This window comes from Marmota marmota, unplaced genomic scaffold (genome assembly GCF_001458135.2).
Source record: "Marmota marmota marmota unplaced genomic scaffold, marMar, whole genome shotgun sequence".
NCBI classification, from domain to species: Eukaryota; Metazoa; Chordata; class Mammalia; order Rodentia; family Sciuridae; genus Marmota; species Marmota marmota.
The window spans coordinates 5,022,458-5,041,386 of NW_026000005.1; the positions used below are offsets into that span (position 1 = coordinate 5,022,458).

The window sequence follows — 18,929 nt, forward strand, 5'->3', positions numbered from 1 at the left end:
GAAAGTACACAAACTGTGATAGGAAAAGTATACCTGTCATAAATTGGCCACTGGGAGCCACTGCTGCTTCTACTTTGAATTTAAGGAATTTGTGTATAGAAAATCTTAACAGGACATAAATGAAAAAGTATTTTTGTAAAGATCTGACAGATGTGAGACTAAAGCTAGATATAGGAAAGGGGCATTGACTTGAGAAAATTGAGGGGAAAAACCTAGTGTTCACTTAGCTTTTTTTAGTTCCTAATATTTAGTGTTAAATAAGTGAGAGTTTCTTATATAATTTATAAATTTTAGCTTTCTGAGATTGGTAGCTTTTATGAAGATATTTCCTGGGATACAATGGCATGAGTGTTACTTGTTTTTTTTTTTGTATCCAATAAGGAGTTTTTTTTTTCCTTTAAAATCTGTAACTCATGTTAAGATCTCTTTTAGGATCTTAATTCTGGAAAACTTTTTGGCATTTGACAAAATAAGAAATTGGAATTGAAGAATGTTGTAGATTCTTTTTACCATGGTCTTTTATTGCCCCTGGTAAAGAAGATTGAATATGTTTGCTCCATTTTCTCCATTCTCTCCCTTATTTTTCTTTTACTGCAATTAAATTTTCCTCTGCCACTGCCGTTGCCTCCTCAATTTTTTTTATAAGTTCTTTTCCTTATTTATTAGCTCTGTGAACTGTCTTCCTAAATAATACACCATTTATTAATGAACTAGAATCTTTGTCTTAGCATATTGATAACAGGTTAAATATCTTATTAACTGATATAGCACTTTCTGGCTTCTTTCTTTGCTGAATCTTGAGGTCTGATAGTGTTCCCAGAAGTGGGGAGAAAAGAGACTCTTTGATCTAGTTTAGCTGTCCTATGTTCTGGAAAGCTCTTTTTTCTTTGGTTCTTACATTTCTTCATTATTAGATTATCAATTCCTTCAGGACAGAAAATCTTTCTATATCCAGAGATGAGTATAAGGGGACTTTAATAAATGTTCATTAACTGAATATGTTGATGGATATAGCTTGTAGTGAATTGCATCGTGGCCCCCAAAACAATATGTCCATGTCATAATCCCTAGAACCTGTGACTTACTATATGCGCCCTCAAAATATGAGTAAGGATCTTGAGAGGAGGTGTGAACAAGAAGAGTTCAAGTGTTGAGATGGCTGTGGCGTGAGGGTAGGGTTGGGGTGGTGATTGGTGATTACTTTGGGTAGTCCCTAAATCCAGTCCTTTAAAGATAAAGGCAGGGAGAAATTTGACACAAAGGAAGGGAAGAAAATACAGAGAGAAAGGTGATTTGAAGGCTGAAGCAGAAATTAAAATATTGTCAAAGTATATAAGCAGTCACCAGAAACTAGACAGGAGCAATGGATTTTCCTGTAGAATCTCCACAAGGTGGCCACCTTTGTATGCCCACTACTGATCTTGGACTTGTGGCTTCCAGAATTGTGAGAGGTAAATTAATGTTCTAAGCCATCCAGTTTGTGCTAACTTGTTAACAGCATCCATAGGTAACTAATACATATAGTATTTGGAGGCAGTTGTGTCCTAATACCAATATCTCTTACCGAATAAGAGGATTGGGATATTTGTGTCCAGTTTGTGTCCATTTTTTTCTTTAATAATACCAAGTAAACACTGACTTTATTCGTTTTTTGTATTGCTGCTAAACCATATTGTCACAAATTTGTGACTTAACTCAAATTGATTTTGTTAATGGTTGTGGAGGTCATATGCTCAAGATACATCTTGGTGGGCTAAATGAAGTCATTGGTAGGGATTTATTCTTTCCTGGGAAGGTCTAGAAGAGAATCTGTGTGTGTGGGTGTGTGTGTGCGCGCATGCTTCTAGAGGCTGCCTATTTCTTCACAGCCAGCCTCAACTAGTGATCCTTTCCTCTTATATCATTCTTTCTCTTTCTTTCCCAATTAAGGACCCTTGTAATTTTATTGGGCCTACTCTGATAATCCAGGATAATCTCATTTTTAATTTATTTATTCTTATGCCATTAACTATGGTGTCATTTAGTGGTCTCCATTTATCCTGAAAGGGATTATATTTATGTTTTAGTAAAAATAATGATAGTTTTTAAAAAATCACATAGTATTTAAATACTTAAAATGAAATATAGCAGTTTTTTTTTTTTTTTTTTTTTTAATTGTTGATGGTACTGTGGATTGAACTCTGGGCCTCACACATATTAAACAAGTGCTCTACCACTGAATCATGTTCCTAGTAAAATATTGCAATGTAACAGTCTTTTGACTTATTCATCAGGAATCTAAATGAGGTGCTGTATCAGTTTTCTGTTGCCTCTGTAACAAACTACTACAAATCTATTGGCTTTAAACAACTTAAATTTATTCTCTTATAGTTCTGAAAGTTAAAAGAACAAAATCAGTATCACTGGCCTAAATTCAAGGTGTTTGTAAGATTGGTTTCTTCTGGAATAGGGAAAATTGGCTTCCGTGGATTTTATCACCTTCCAGCTGTTTTCTTCAGTTTTTGATCCACTCGTCCATTTTGAAGGTATAGCATTCCAATCTCTGTTTTTTCCATCATGACATCACCTTCCACTATAGTAAAATCTACTTCCCTGTAGTAAAATCTACTTCTGCCTCCCTCTAATAAGGATACTTGTTAGTCTACCTGAATAATCCTGGGTAGTTTCTCTACCTCAAGATTTGTTGTCATAGCTGCAAAACTCATTTCTCCATAAAAAGTAGCATTCATAGGTTTTAGGGATTAGGACACGGTCATCTTAGAGGGCTATTGTTTAGCTAGCTACATAGGTTACATAGATAATTCTCGATCTTCACATTTGTTAAGTTTTTTTTTCAAACATAAATAATGATATTCTATTTTATGCCCCTATATGAACATAGTTATATATAACTATGTAAATAGAGTTCAGTGCTGAGCTAATTAATAAATTATGATTTGTCCTTTTTGTAAAACTTGATTTTCCAATAGTTAATTATCGACTTATTTTCTCCATTAATCTAATTTTCTGTGTGCCGTTTGCTCCCTTTAAGCAAACATTCTGTTGCTATGGTACATATCTATTTATAGAAGCCTCACACAGTTTCAAGTACGTTTTTCTTTGAGAACTTCTCTCAGCCTGTCTTTTGATGGCTTCCTGTTTCAGTATGGTGTGCAACTATCATCATCCTAGGAAATGCCTCAGTTTCTAGTATTGAGCCTTTTCCGTGGTAGCATATCTTTTTCTTTTCTTACATACTTGTGAAGAACATATTTGAGCAACTTTCCCAGAAAGCTTTCATCAGAAGTAAAATTTAAGACTTCATAGTGGAAATGCATTTTTAATTTCTTCATATTTGGTTGGTTGGGTATAACATTTTAGATTGGAATTTCACAGGTGTTGTTCCATCGTTTTCTATCTCCCAGTGTTTCATGGAAGTCATTTGTGGTGACAGTTCTTGAGAATTTGTGGCCTGTTTTTAAATTTTTTTATCTTTAAAAATATGGAATGCTTAATATCATCCTTGTGCAGGGGCCATGCTAATCTTCTCTGTATTGCTCCAATTTTAGTGTATGTTCTGCTGAAGCGAGAACATGTGGCCTGTTTTGGGAAAAATTTATGATCTCTCTATGGTTTGTGTTCTCAATTTCACAAATGTGTACTGGTGTGGGACTTTTTCATTTGTTTTGCTAGACACATCAAGTTCTGGGAACTTTCCTGTATTATTTGATAATTGCTTTCTCTGTTCTTTCTTTCTGGAATTCCATTTGTTTATGTGTTAGATCACTGCAGAGATTTGTAATTTTCTACTTTTTCTCCCTTATATTGTCGCTTATAGCTGTATTTTACTTTCTCAGATTTTCTGAATAAGTTTTTTCTTTTGCCTGTCATTTCAATTCCAAGAATCTTATTTTTGTTGTTGTTGTTGTTTGTAGAATGCACTTAGAAATGTAGCATCCTCTTCTTCCTGTAAAATGTCTTAGCAATGAGGTTAATAGTGGTCTTTTTATTTCTGCTCTTATTATCTGTTTCCTTTTTTTCCTTGGTTTTTCTATTCTCCCTCCCCCTCAATTGTTGTTGGACAATGCAATTTATTGAATGAGGCATAAAAAGCTACTTGGAATTTTTTTTGTGTGTGTAGAGTTCAACATTGGCTGGGGTGGAGGGAAGAATTGATGGAGAGAAGCTGTTTTGCTTCTTATTTAGCTTCCCTGTAAGAAAAATGGATATTAAGCTGATTTTTATTTTTAGTTGGGAGAACCTAATTCTACCCTGTATAATTATTTTTCCTCATACAATTTTCAAAAGAATCCTTTAAGAGCCTTAAAGCTGCTGTTCTTGGGGGATTGGGATGTGTGGCTCAAGTGGTAGCGCGCTCGTCTGGCATGCGTGAGGCACTGGGTTCAATCCTCAGCACCACATGAAAATAAAATAAAGATATTGTGTCCATCTGAATCTAAAAAATAAATATATATTTTAAAAAGCTGCTGTTTTGAATACATGCAGGGACAAGTCTCTTATTCCAGTGAGCAGATTTTTCACTTGATCTCCTTACAGTTGTTCTGTGTTTTTGAGCTGTTTTTTTTTGGGGGGGGGGCCGGGGGAGGATGACGAAATCCTTGTTCTCTTGGGGATGGAGTGGAAGAGTGACAGTTATCTGGTTACCTAAGGATTAGGAGAGGTCTGGTATCTAATCTTTTATTGTACACAATTTTCTTTGACTTTTAGCATTCTTTCACCTGTGGTCTCCAAAATTTGAGACTTCCTTGAATGATTATCATTAGTGTCTGGAGGTACGAGTGGTGAATACAGGTGTTCAATTCATCATGCTTTTTTATTTGTTTGGTATTGGGGATTGAACCCGGAGGCACTTTACTGCTGAGCTACCTCCATAGTCCTTTTTATTTTTTATCTTAAGGCAGGGTCTTACTAAGTTGTTGAGGGTCCCTGAGTTGCTGAGGCTGTTCTCAAACTTGCTATCCTCCTCCTGCCTTAGACTCCTGAGTTGCTGGGATTACAGGCATGCACTACCACACCTGATTTCAATTCTCCGTGCTTAGTTGGATGTTGTATCCGTTCTTCAGTTTACTCTTTGGGTACAGTGAATTGTCAAATTGCAGAGTCTGAAGAAAGAGTCCCAACAAGATTATTCTTACTGCAGACATCAGTTGCAAGTTTGGGGGGAGGTCCCTAGGGCTACCCTCACTTCAGACTGACTATAAATTTGGGGGTCCCAAGACTACTGTAAAGTTTATATTTAACTATAAAGACTCAAAGAACCTATTGAAAGGTTCTGATAATCATAGTTCTATTACAACAAAAGGATACAGATTAGTACCAGCCAAAGGAACACATATAGGGCATAGTCTGGGAAGGTTCCATGTGTGAAGCTTCCCTCACATTGTCCTCTGGGAGATGTATTTTCCTAGCGTTCATGTATGGTAGTGTCTAGAATATAACTAAGTAGGGAAGTTTATTGGTACTTCTGTGTCCAGAGATTCTATTAAAGTTTCATTACATGGACATGATTAAACCATTGATCAAATGGTTGAGCTCAATCTTCAGTCCCTTTCTTATTCTCAGAGGAGGAATGATATGTGACTCAAAGCTCTTTCTGGAGTGACCAACTCCTCCTACTCAGAGTCACCTGGTGAGCATAAACTATCAGGTCTAGCTTGAGAAGCTCATCATGAATTACAAAGACCCTCCTAATGCTCGGGAAATTCCCAGGGTTCAGAGGTTACTTCTAAGGAACCAGAGGAATACCAGAGCTCACACTGGGCAGAGGCCAAATTCTTCATGATGAGAAGGTAACATAATTGCCAGAAAACTTTTTGTCCAACATTTGTTTGCCATGTCTGTTTAAAATTTACCATTCTTTTTATCTTTTGTTTTCATTTATGTTAGGTCTATTTTGGAACAATTGAATCTGTTCTTTAATTGAAGACATTTTCATAAAGGGTAATAAGGTCTTTTGCCCTCTGTTTTAATCTGATTTTATGACGAATGTTTGAATAGTGATTTACCAAGGGAGACAATTACAGTCCAATCTAATGTGGTTTGATAGGTGTACTTTATTTTCATCTTATAAAGCATAGCATGTGGGTACCAGAAGCCTGATTTAAAGGAAGTGAAATCAGTGAAGCAATTAAACATTAACCAGGTGGGGGGCAATTATGCTAAACTTATGTAAATAACTTTAGATTAGGTATAAGTAATTATATTTTTTAGAGTAGTTGACAGGGCAAAAATTAGATTGCTTATTCATTTGAGACTTAATTTTGATTTGTCTTCCTTTTAAAGGTCATAATGGTTGTCTCAGTTTGAGCCTTCATTTAATTTCTTGCTTGAAGGTTATTACATGATGTAGCATAACTAAATTGTACCTTCTTAATGGTAATTCAGGACATTTAAAAATTGTATTGGCTTCATATTTTATACCAAAGTGTATCTTTGATTTGTTAAAGACATATCTTTATAGTAAGAACTGAATTTAGTTAAGGGCAGCTTTTGAATAAGTATGTGCTTCTGCTTGGTTCCTAAAGAGATACTTGATTATTAATTGATAAGCACATATATTTATTTTAGAGCATTATAGTTATACTTAGTAGTCAAGTTTATTTTGACAAAATCATACATGCATAGAATTTGATTTAATCCATTTCAGTCCCTGTTCTACCTCCTTTTCCTCCCTTCCCCATTCCTCCATTCTCCTTCCTCTACTTGACTGATCTTCCTTTTGTTCATTTATTTATTTTTGATTGGTGATAAGCGGATAGTCTTAAAACATAACATTTGTCAAAGTGGGATGTTTCGTTTTAAATCAACCTATTTTAGAAATACGTTGCAACTATTAGAAACATTTGTGGTGATGAGGATGAATAATTGTTAAATATATTATTATAGCATTTATGTATTTTAGGATTTCTTCAAATTACTTGAATTTTTTTTTTTTTTTAAATAAATGTATAAGCTCAGTTGTGAAAGTCAGTTAATTTTGGAAGACCTTTGTGTAATATGTTGGGATTCTGTCCTCTTTTGCATACCTTTTCTCTGGAGTTAGCATTTGTTGTATACCTTCAATTGCTTAAGTGCTCTTACAAAATATTTGAATTTTGACTTTTCGAACTTTCTGACTGTTATATTTTTTTTTTACTTTGTTACTTGACTACTGTTTGAACATGAACATGTGGGTAGTCTTGAGTGTCCTTCCTTTTTTCTGTAGGATCTAGACAATATTCATTGTCCACCATGGTCCAAAAACTTTAAATGGAAAATTTTAGAAATAAACAATTCACAAGTTTTAAATTGCATACCATTCTGAATAGTGTGATGAAATCTTCCACTGTCTTCCAGCATCCTTCCTGGAATCATCTCTTTGTTCAGCATATCCCATGCTAACTTTGTCACTTTTCAGATCTTCTGTTATTATATGATAGTACTTGTATTCAGATAATCCCTAGATCCTTTACTAATGACCCCCAAAATGCTGGCAATATGGGTATCCCAAAGAGAAGGCAGAACATGCTTTCTTTAAGTGAAAAGGTCAAGTTCTTAATTTTGTAAAAAAGAAGAAGAAGAAAAAAAAGTTGCACTGAAGTTGCTAAGATCTACTCTTAGAATGAATCCTCTATTGAATAGAAATATGAAGAATTTGTGGTTGAAAGAAGACAAAGGAAACTTTTGTTAGTTTTGCTGTTACGTGTCAAACTCCATAATTACTACCACAGTTCAGAATAAGTGTTAAGATGGAAAAGAAAATAAAATTGAGGTTTCTTACTGTTCATGGTTTCAGGTATCCCCTTCGGGGAGGTGGGTGGATGGGTCTTGGAACACATAGCACAGTTTATTTTGGTAGTTTCAATTAGAGTAGTTCTGAATTCTAAATTTGAGACCAAAGTCTAGACACTTATCATATAGCATAAAGAGTTAAGATTTTTGAAATTCTTAAAAAAAATTTTTTTTGTAGTTGTAAATGGACAGCCTGCCTTTATTTTGTTTATTTTTATGTGATGCTAAGGATTGAACCCAGTGCCTCACATTTGCTAGGCAAGCACTCTGCCACTGACCTCCAGCCCCAGATTTTCTGAATTCTTAAATGACCATATATTTTCCTTTTCAGTTAGAATTACATTGTAGTTTTTGTTTGATAACTTTAAAAAAAATTTTTTGACCAGATTATGGTTTTGTTTTGACATTGTTTGGAGGCAAGTAATGGACATCATTTCTAGAAGTCTTTTATATTTGCACTTTTAAAGCAAAATAATAATTTATATTCAGGCCATCTGTTGTTAAAATAGTTAATGTTCGTGAAGTTCCTGTCTATCTACTATCCTATTTTATTCTGGGTGTAACAGGAAAGTCTTATGTTATAGGTTTGTTATCGCTATAATGACTCATGGAAAGAAACAGTATATGAACCTTTTAAAAAATGTATGATATATACACCTGTGCCTTGTGTTCTGTACATGCAAAGTGGAGATGTTAAGTTCTATTTTATAGAATTTGCTGTTGTAAAGGAATATGAGTACATGTAAATCACCTGAAGTGTATCACTTTGTGTATAGCATAAGTGCTCAATACATGGTAGAATTCTTTATTGTTCATGTTTTTTATAATTGTTGTTATGTTGTAATATTTGGGAAATGAGGCCCAATAACTTGATCTACATATGACATTTAACTAATAGAATTGCAAGGTGAACTGATTACAAAATTTACTCATGTGAATCATGTTCCTGGCCCTGTAGAATTTACAGTCTTAAAAGTTGAATACCAGGCCTGGGGTTGTGACTTAGCAGTAGAGTGCTCACCTAGAATGTGTGAAGTGCTAGGTTCAATCTTTGGCACCACATAAAAATAAATAAAATAAAGGTATTGTGTCTGACTACAACTAATTTTTTTTTTTTTTAAAGTTGGAATACCAAGAGCTTTTCTCCTTCCAAATTATAGCTATCAGTGTTTGCTGTGTTAAAAATTAAAATCACAGGGCCAGGGTACCTATGGCCACCTTGCATACAGACTGAGAGAGATCCTAGAATACTTGATAGTCTGGGAGAAATCCAGCTTCAGCCATCATTACTGTTAATGGTATTTAATGAAAATGCACTGTCAACAATTACAAGGTTTGTGCTGTGCAGTGAAGAAAGATAATATGTTGCTCTGCTACCAAATTGGTCATGAATTTTATCACTGAATAAAGATGCAAGTTAAACTTCAAGATTGTTCATCTTAGTCTTCTGGCAGAAAAATCATGAAATTAATTGTTTTCATTGATTTGGTGGATTTATCCTTTAACCTAGATTCTGAGAAGTGTAAAAGGATATTTTGTTCCATCAAAGAAAAGAAGCCATTGAATTTTTTTTTTTTTGGCTTGTCATCTTCTGGATTTTGTACAGTAAAAGGGCTGTGTGTTCACTGAGGCATGTGTGATGATGACATTTCTCAGATCAGCACCCTTTTTAGCATTCTGCTCTGGACTTGCTGGACTTGGCCGACTTATGACTGCAGCTGGGCTTGTTATCCACCAAATAGCTTGCAATTGATGTCTTTTCCATCAATACCAACATATGATGTGGGTTACTATATGGTAGAGTGGGCTGGGATAGCCAGGGACATTGGGTAAGATAGGTGCACATGAATGTAACTTTTTCAGATAATAATAAAAAGAAGTCCTTGTAACATAAAAAAAGAAGACAAAAATTTAAAATGTGTTAATTCACTTAAAAATAATAAATTTGTTTCACAGAAACAAATAATTTTTTTTTTCTTTAAAAAAACCTGGGGATTGAACCCAGGGGTGCTTAACAACTGAGCCACATCCCTAGCCTTGTTAATTTTTTATTTTGAGACATGGTCTCACTAAGTTCCTTATGGCCTTGCTAAGTTGCTGAAGCTGGTTTAGAATATGTGATCCTCCTGCCTCTGCCTCCGGAGTTGCTGGGATTATAGGAGTGTGCCTCCAGGCCTTGCTCAAATAATTTTTTTTTTTTAAGTGAAAACTGTTTCCTAAGAGAAAATTTTTTCATGATAACACATTGTTTCATGCTTCTAAAATCTTAATGTTTGGCTTCATAAAATATAATTGGGTTCTTGTGAATCTGCCTCTGCATTCAACCTAAATCCATGCATACACATCAGTTACCTCTGGAAAAGTCCATTGAATACTTTTGAGAGTGAGTATGAAAAGGCAAAATTAAATTATTAAGAAAATAATTTTGACTTGGCTGATCTCATGATAGGGCTTGGGGGAGTCCTGTGTATCTGTATCACACTTGTAAGTACTGCTGCTATAATAAATACAAGTATTAACTAGATTACTGCCTAAGATTAGTCTCATGCTTTTGATTGCCTAGATAGCATATATTTAATATTACCCTATTTTCTAATAGCTTAAATAGAACTCCTATTAGGACCTACTTTACAGGATTATTAGAATTAAATACAGTTTTAAAGAATGATATGATAATAAGTACTTAATAAAACACTGTTTGCTTACTTCAAAAATTTAGTCCTGTTATGTCATCCTTGTTCATAATTTTTCATTGATTTCCTTACAGTGACTTGTTAAGGGTGTGTTTTTTTTTTTTTTTTTTTTTTTGTTATGCTCTGGTGTGTTGTTACATTCTGCTCTCATCTACTCACCCTGATCCTAAATACCCCTGAATCTCTGTGTGAATAGTGGCCTTCTTCCTATTTTTATCCAACGCAAGTGATGGCCTTTCTCAGGGCCTTTGCACTTTCTATTTTCTCCACCTCATATTCACTTTTTCAGATATTGATATATTTTGTTCCTTGTCTCCTTTAACTTTTTCCTTTAGTGTCATCTCCGTGAAGTTTCTCTCTCTCTCTCTCTCTCTCTCTCTGTATGTGGCCCTTCCACAGAGTTAATCCCTATCTCTTTGATGATAATGTTAATGATATCTCTATAGGACTTTATGTTTTCTAACACACTAGGTATTTTCTTATCTTTCTTCCTCTAGAATTTAGGCTCCATTAGAGATGGTTTTGTTTTGTTTGTATAACTTGTTCACTGCTGTATCCTCAATACCTAGAATAAAGCTTGGTATATATTAAGTGCTAAAAAATATTGCTGCTATAAAAATGAAAGAAGATAGTCTGCTTCTTAGAAATACATAGTCCTAACTGGACAGTACCTCTGAGATAAAATAAACATATAAAGTATTTGGCATGGCATGTTGGACACATGGAAATACTCATTAAATGGTAGATGTTACTGAATAATAAGGAACATGAGATTAAATCTCTTAGGCATAGTTAATGGCTGTTGGACTAAATAAAAATGCATTTGCATTTTAGGGATTGGGCAAATACTGTTGAGGGACACACTAGAAAAATAAACTTGGAAATATATTTTGGAGAGTAAGATATTTGGATTTTGTTCTGTAGGAGCTGTTGAATATTTCTAAGGCAGAAGAACTGTAGTGAAAGTGGTAGCTTTGGAGGTTAATTGAACAGAAGTTCTTGAGGTTGACTGAGTGGTTTTTCTCGGTTTTAATCAGAGGTTAATACAATATTTAACAAATTTTATTAAATAATAAAGCATTTGCAAAATTATAAACTATGCTCAATTATTGTCTCGTGTGGTAATATGAAATTACCATTTGATTATAGTTGTATGTTTTGGAAAGTTTATATAATTGTTGACTTTTAATATACTTTTTCATTTAAAATTAAGATGTTTGCTTTAAAATAAATGAAGGTGCTTAAATTGGCAACTAATTTACTAAATATACTAATGTAGGGCAAAGTATGTTTAGTCCAGCAAGTATTGGTCAACCACGGAAGACAACACTATCCCCTGCCCAGTTGGATCCTTTTTATACTCAAGGAGATTCTCTGACTTCAGAAGATCACCTCGATGACACTTGGGTGACAGTGTTTGGGTAAGCTTTTGTCTTTAAAAAAACAACAACAAAAAAAAACCCCATCCCAACATTTGACCAAGAATATCATCAAATGGCAAAAAAATAGAACTGCATAGCAAATATTCACTGCATAGCAAATATTTAGATTCTATAGTTGTTAACAGTTAGCTGTGTTTGCTTTATCTATTATCTATTTGTCAGTCATCTTTTTATGTTGATATATTTCATAGTAAGTTGCAGATATCAGGTAATATCACTCTGACACTTCAGTTTGCATATCATTAACTAGCAATTCAAGGTTTGTAGTTTTTAAAAATCATTTATCTGTGTATGTATCTCTTCCCAAATTATTTTCTCTTAGGCATAGTTAATGACTGTTGGACTAGGGTTGCCCCTTTAGATCTTAGGAGGTCTCTCTCCATTTTTTAGTGTCTCTCTCTCTGCTTCTAGTAGTCTTAGCAATTTTGAAATAATAATCGAGCTGCATTTGTGTACATTCAGTATGTCACAGAGATCATACTTTCTAGTTACAGAAGTTTGAATATTAGAGAGGATTATAGTTCTAGATGCATTTCTAATTGATTTTTATAGCCAAAAAATACTTTAAGGAACCTTAGAGATCATAATGTGTAATCCTTTATTTTAGAGTTTAGGAAACTGAGGTATAGATAGAAAAAAGTAGTTTGTTCAGAGGTTCTCATCTAGTTAATTGCAAAGCTTGGCAAAAACTCAAGGTCTTTTGATTTTTAAGTTGATACATATACTATTAGGTAAGGTTTATTTCTGAACCCATGGTTTGTCATACCTGATGTTACTAAAGATATTTTGGGAGTAAAAAAATATAAAAATAACACATGAGATCCTCAAGGAAGAACAGTGCACAGAAAGTGTTTAGTGGATTCTGTGTATTTAATTTAAAATTTTAAAAATTCAAAAGGTATATAAAAATGAATGAGGAATAGCTTTCCATCCAGCTTTTGTTCCCAGCTACAATTTTTTTTAAAGTTTTTTTTTTTTTTTTGTAGTTGTGTATGGATAGAATGTCTTCATTTGTTTATTTTTATGTGGTGCTAAGGATTGAACCCAGTGCTTTGCATGTGCTAGGCAAATGCTCTGCCACTGAGCTACAGCCCCAACCCCTACAATTTGTTTTTAAGGCATTGAATGTCACCTGTTTTTTTTTGGTGTGTCTCTGTTTGTGTGTATACACACATATCTGTCCATCTATCTGTCCTTTCAGTGTGATTCTATGTGGTACTGATTTTGTTTGGACAAAAAGCAGGGTCATTGGTTCTTCTGATAAATTATGCTTAGTTCTGTATCCATAGCATTAGGGATGGCTTCTTGATTTTTTTTTTAATGTTTAAAATTTTATATTCTCATAAAATAGCTGCATGTTTTTGAACATGGATGTCCACTTCTAAGTTTGTTTTTTTTTTTTTTTTTGGACTCAATAGTAATTGTGTCACTTTAAAATTCCCAGTAATTGGATACATTTTTGAAGTGCTTATATTCATTTTTATATAAGTAAACTAAAGTAAAATCCTAGTTCTTAAAAAAGTGAATATTTTCTCACATAAATTTTAATGTGTTTAAGTTTTCATTTATTTTTGTGACCCATTTTTTTTTTTTTTTAGAGTTCTAAACCAAGCTCTAGACTAACTTAAGTTAGTGGGTAAAAAATCTGATAGATGTTTCTGTAGTACTGATAGCTATTTCTGTTTTGAATAATTACAGTTTTCAAATAGAAAACAACTTTATTGTTTGGAGTATAAAAGTAATAATATTTCATTGTAGAATATTCAGACCATAAATAAAGATAAAATACTTTATAAAGACGAAAGTAAAAATCAGTTTTCCCATACAAAGATATGACTATTAAGATTTTTTTCAATAAAAGTAACTTTTATTATTATGTTTTTATGCCTTTATACATGTACTTTGTTTTGCATTATTCTTAATACACATATATACTACAATTTTTCATATCTCTACACAAAGTATGTTGACGACTATTAAGATTTTGATTACCATCTTTTTAAATGATTCTGTATCACTGATATTAGTGCTGAATTTTATTTTTGTTTTGGGAGAACTTTTAGGTGGTACTAATTTCAGAAGATATGACTATATAAAATACTTTTGCTTCTAATAACTGTAGTATACATAAATATTTATAAAGACACAAATGCCATAAAATAAATTGAATATAGAACTGCAGTTTTGTAACAGTTTTTGAAAAGTGTGATAATGCCTTTGAGAATGGGAATGTTAGGTTTGTCAGAGAATGTGGAGATGGAGATGAGCTAAGTTAAAACTAACATTAAGGTGTTTGCTTTTGGGTGACTGTTACTAGAGTTGTCCCATATAGGAGAAAACAGGCTGATTAGGGAGCTCTTGTTAATGTTGTAGACAGTTGGAAGGATAATTTGTCCTGAGACACTTGTAACTTTGTAATTTGCATTTGTATTGATAGTGGAAGTTAACTGTTCTGTCTGGACAACTGTTTTTTTCAGGTTTCCGCAAGCATCTGCTTCCTATATATTATTACAGTTTGCACAGTATGGAAATATCTTAAAACATGTGGTAAGGCTTCCATTTTTTTTTCAATTCAAGAATTTTGGCTAAGTAAAGAGAAACCATGAATTGAGGGAAATTGCTTCTGAATTTTAATTTGTCTAAATTAAAAATATTTATTTAAAGTTTTGAAAGAATGTGTCCTTTGGATGTAGAGGGCTCAAGGTTGCATAATGTTTGATTTTTAGGAACAAAGAAAAGGTAATCCAGCCTTCCTTTCTTAACTCACAGTCTTTAAAAAAGATGGATTATGATAGATATTATATTACTTTTTCTCAATTTGAGCTTGCTTTATTGGTAATAAAAGAAGAGGCAATTCCTGAGGTACAGAGTTTTCAGAGCTCTTTATCTTGTAGAGGGCTTAAAAAAAAATTATACAAGTTATACCAATTCTTTTTTCTGTTACTATAGACTTAACTCCTACACAAAGTCATATTGATAAATACAGTTTAAAAAATTCATTGTAACTCTTTTTTTTTTTGAATTTTTTTTTAATATTTATTTTTTTTTTAGTTTTTGGTGGACACAACATCTTTGTTTGTATGTGGTGCTGAGGACCGAACCCGGGCTGCACGCATGCCAGGCGAGCGCGCTACCGCTTGAGCCACATCCCTAGCCCCTCATTGTAACTCTTGATATGAGCTTTTTGTGAGAAACAGTTATCTTTTGAGAATTACTTTACTTTTAGAAAAAAATTGCCACATATTCTTTGGGAGAATTGAGAGCTGAGTAGAGATTGTTGAAAGTATTTTCGTGTGATTTTTGATAATTTAATATACAACTTTTTATAGGGCATCAAATAAAAAAATGAAAGTATACATTATTCTCAGGTTTTAGTTTTCAAATAGAGTTCATTGAGTATAGATTTTGTATTTTATAACTTAAGAGACACCTTCATTTTTTGCAGATGTCCAACACAGGAAATTGGATGCATATTCGTTATCAGTCTAAACTGCAAGCTCGGAAAGCCTTAAGCAAAGATGGGAGAATATTTGGAGAATCCATCATGATTGGTGTAAAACCATGTATAGATAAAGTAAGTTTTTGGTAATCTAAAAAAAAATAGCCTAATTTATATGAAGAGATTGACATTGATGGTTATGTCACATGACTTTACTGTGCCACTTATTCTGTAAAATGTGATATTTATAGAACTTTTTGTTGTAAGCCAAAATTATTTAATCAAAAGACTTTAGAGATAATCTGTTGTAAATCCTTCATTTTTCAGAAAAAAGAGGATATAAGTGACTTTTACAGAGACATGACGCCTATATTGTAGGGCTCTTGATTACTAGTCCATTCTGTTTTTGTGCAAAGTAACATCAGATTTTTTTAAGTACTTAAAGGTCTGATCTTATTTTAGGATGAAACCTGATAGTTTACTTTTAAATAGTTGAAGCCTTTTGTTACTCATTTCTGTTTCAAAATACTTAATAATATATTCTACATATACTTATTAAACAGTAGATTATGTATAATTTAAACTTTGTGGCTTGTAAAAATCATTGTGACCACACTTTTAAACATATTCAGATTTGTACATAAACTAGGCACTGTACTTGTTGCCAATATATACACATAAGCAAACAAAGCACACTACTTCTTGTCCTTATAATTTACTGTATCCATGCAATCATATAATTATTGTATTGTACAATTATTGTGTTGTATAATTATTGTATTGTATTATGCCATTGTATTGTAAGATGTTCACAAAGGGTAGAGAACTGTTTGTGGTTACTTGGCACTAAATAGCTTTGGACTTTGTTTCTCCCTTCCACTTCAGGTTTCTTCAAGAAACAATTCTTGAATTGTGTTCTTGAGATTTTTCATAGTATGTGTTAGGAGATTATTATTCTTATGATTTATAGTTGTATTGAGGTTATTTGAGGTAAATGAGTTGAGATTCCTGGCTGAGCATTAGATTTCAAATGCTAGCCATGAAGTATATCATCTTATCAAGCCTAAAATTATTTGAAAGGTTAATTGGATCAAAGTATGCCTCTTTAAAAATTTTTTTCTTTGGGTGTATTATGTAATATTAGTAGGTTATGTTTATAAGCAAGGAATTATTTGTTTCTCCAGAGCGTTATGGAAAACAGCGACCGATGTGCTTTGTCATCTCCATCTCTAGCCTTTACACCACCCATCAAAACCTTAGGTACACCAACACAATCGGGAAGCACTCCTAGAATTTCTACCATGAGACCTCTTGCTACAGCATACAAAGCTTCTACTAGTGACTATCAGGTATTTTAAGGATTAGATGATTACATAAGAGATGTACTTGAAGGCTGAGGGCATAGCTTGTTGAATTTTAATTGGGTTGATATATATGCCATTATATTGGTGCTCAGGTTTTTTTGCCTTGATAGAATCTTGAAACTTCTTAAATTTCCTATTTTAAAGTTAGAATCTTGGCAACTTACAAACTTACCTTGAATTTTTAAGAAATGTCTTTGTTGGGGTTGGGAATGTACTTAGGTGGTAGAGCACTTGCCTAGCATGTGAAAAATACTATTTTGACCCCTAGCGCTCAAAATAAACAAACAAAAACTTAAAACGTTTTGAAGGTTTTTTCAGTTTTTTTTCTAACTTATATTTGCATATGGACTAGATGTCTGCTTTGTATATCACTGCCACAGGGAACATTAAAGCTCAATTAAATTAGCCTGGTGTGGTGGCACGAGCCTGTAATCCCAGTGGAAGGCCAAGAACGGAGGATCGAAGTTAAGTCAGCCTCAGCAAAAGCAAGGTGCTAAGCAACTCAGTGAGAGAGTGTCTGTGAGACCCTGTCTCTAAATAAAATACAAAAAATAGGGCTGAGGATGTGGCTCAGTGACTGAGTGCCCCTGAGTTCGATCCCCAATACCCCCTCCCTGGCCCCCCCCCCCAAAAAAAAACCCAAACAAATTGATGACTAAAATATGATGTGGTATCGCAAGTGAAAAAGTTCAAGTAGCTTTGGTTATCAAAAGCTAGTTCTTATTATTCAGAATAGAAAAATTTCTCATTCCAACGTGTTTAAACAAGTTTGCTGTATTTTTTGAATGGTGGAAGAATTGTAACTCTAATTTGGTATATTATTGGACCTTTCTAATTAGCCAAGAGTTTTGAACTTAGCCAGCTGCAGCTGCAGGTCTAAAACACAGCACATAAATTACTTGTGCTTTGTAGAGTGGGTAATAAGTTCAGTTTTTTGATTTCCCTGAAGATTTGGAGATAATTTTAGAACTGGTTTTCTTTAAGTCTATATTTTAAATCCCCCACTTCTTAAAGGTTTGTATTATTTGTTCAGTTTTCTAGTTAAGAGCAGATGGTATTTGCTTTGTCAAGAGAATGAGACTTTGTCATTCTTAAAAGCATAAAGATGTTATGAGTTCATATTTTAATCTTTAAAGTATACAAGTATTATAAACACATTTTAGTGTTTCCCTCATAATTTAGCTGTTGCCTGTTGCCAAAGAAAACATAACCTAACAGTTTTTTCCCCCATGTATGTGTGTGTGTTTGTATGTTTTTTTAATAGGTTATTTCTGACAGACAAACGCCTAAAAAAGATGAAAGTCTTGTATCGAAAGCAATGGAGTACATGTTCGGCTGGTAGTACAATAAGAGCTAAGAACTCAATTACCAAGGAGGTTGCTACAATGAAACAGAATTAGCAAAGTACTGCCAGTTTCCTTTGGTTAGTTGTATAACCACTCTTGGCAGTGTTGGATACCCATCTTACACTTCTTTTGGAAGCCTTTTTTCTTTAACGATATAGCCTGTTTGTAGCTCGCACTTTAAAAGATGCTTGAGATACGTTTTGAAGAAAACTGAAGATCTCTGTAGAAAGATTTTTGTGCTTTCTGTGATAGTGCATGCTTAAACATAAAATGCTCAGCATTGATTATAATTAAATAATTGAATCTGTGGCAAGGCTTTGTAGTCTTCATGACAAGGTGGGTGAATTTCTTGAAGGAGAACTACAGTTGCTTCTACCAAGACACAAAGATTATACTTAGTAATTTGAATTATGGTCTTTTAATTTAGATATTATTTAATATTTTAATTGTGTATATCTTGTCATGGATTGTCATCTTTCAGTATTCAGAAACCCAAACATTCTTTTAAAAAACCTACTACTAAAATTTCTTGATAATAAACTTTGTCAATTAAATGTATTGAATATTTTTTGAAAGGGTGATTTATTATTGATTGTTGCAAAAAGTTTTAGGTGTTCACTGAAATAGATAAATATATAATTAACTTTTATATACCTATAATTTATTACCATTAATTTTTGCCATGCTTTGTTCTTTTCTTCCTCTTTTGTTAAAAGCACATTTCAAATGCGATGTAATTTTAATCTAAATATATATCAAAACATTTCTATAATTAAGTATAATACCAATATTTCATTTAATAGAGTTCATGATTTCTAAATACCTAATATTCAGTTAATTTTACAATTTCCCAATTGTCTGCAAAATGAAATGTT

General features: G+C 33.2%; 1 protein-coding gene and 1 pseudogene across 1 annotated transcript in view; one reads left to right on the forward strand and one right to left on the reverse strand.

Annotated features, from left to right (window-relative positions):
• The window catches only part of Nup35 (nucleoporin 35), a 46,455-nt gene extending 27,843 nt beyond the window's left edge, over positions 1–18,612 (forward strand). Inside the window, exons 5-9 of the mRNA XM_015481130.2 lie at positions 11,743–11,884; positions 14,383–14,452; positions 15,351–15,479; positions 16,529–16,693; positions 17,973–18,612. Of these exons, the coding sequence (XP_015336616.1) occupies positions 11,743–11,884; positions 14,383–14,452; positions 15,351–15,479; positions 16,529–16,693; positions 17,973–18,050 (584 nt within the window). The 3' untranslated portion in view covers positions 18,051–18,612. The remainder of the gene's footprint in view (positions 1–11,742; positions 11,885–14,382; positions 14,453–15,350; positions 15,480–16,528; positions 16,694–17,972) is intronic.
• On the reverse strand, positions 3,476–3,572 carry LOC125618369 (annotated as a pseudogene).
• Positions 18,613–18,929: the final 317 nt, after the last annotated feature.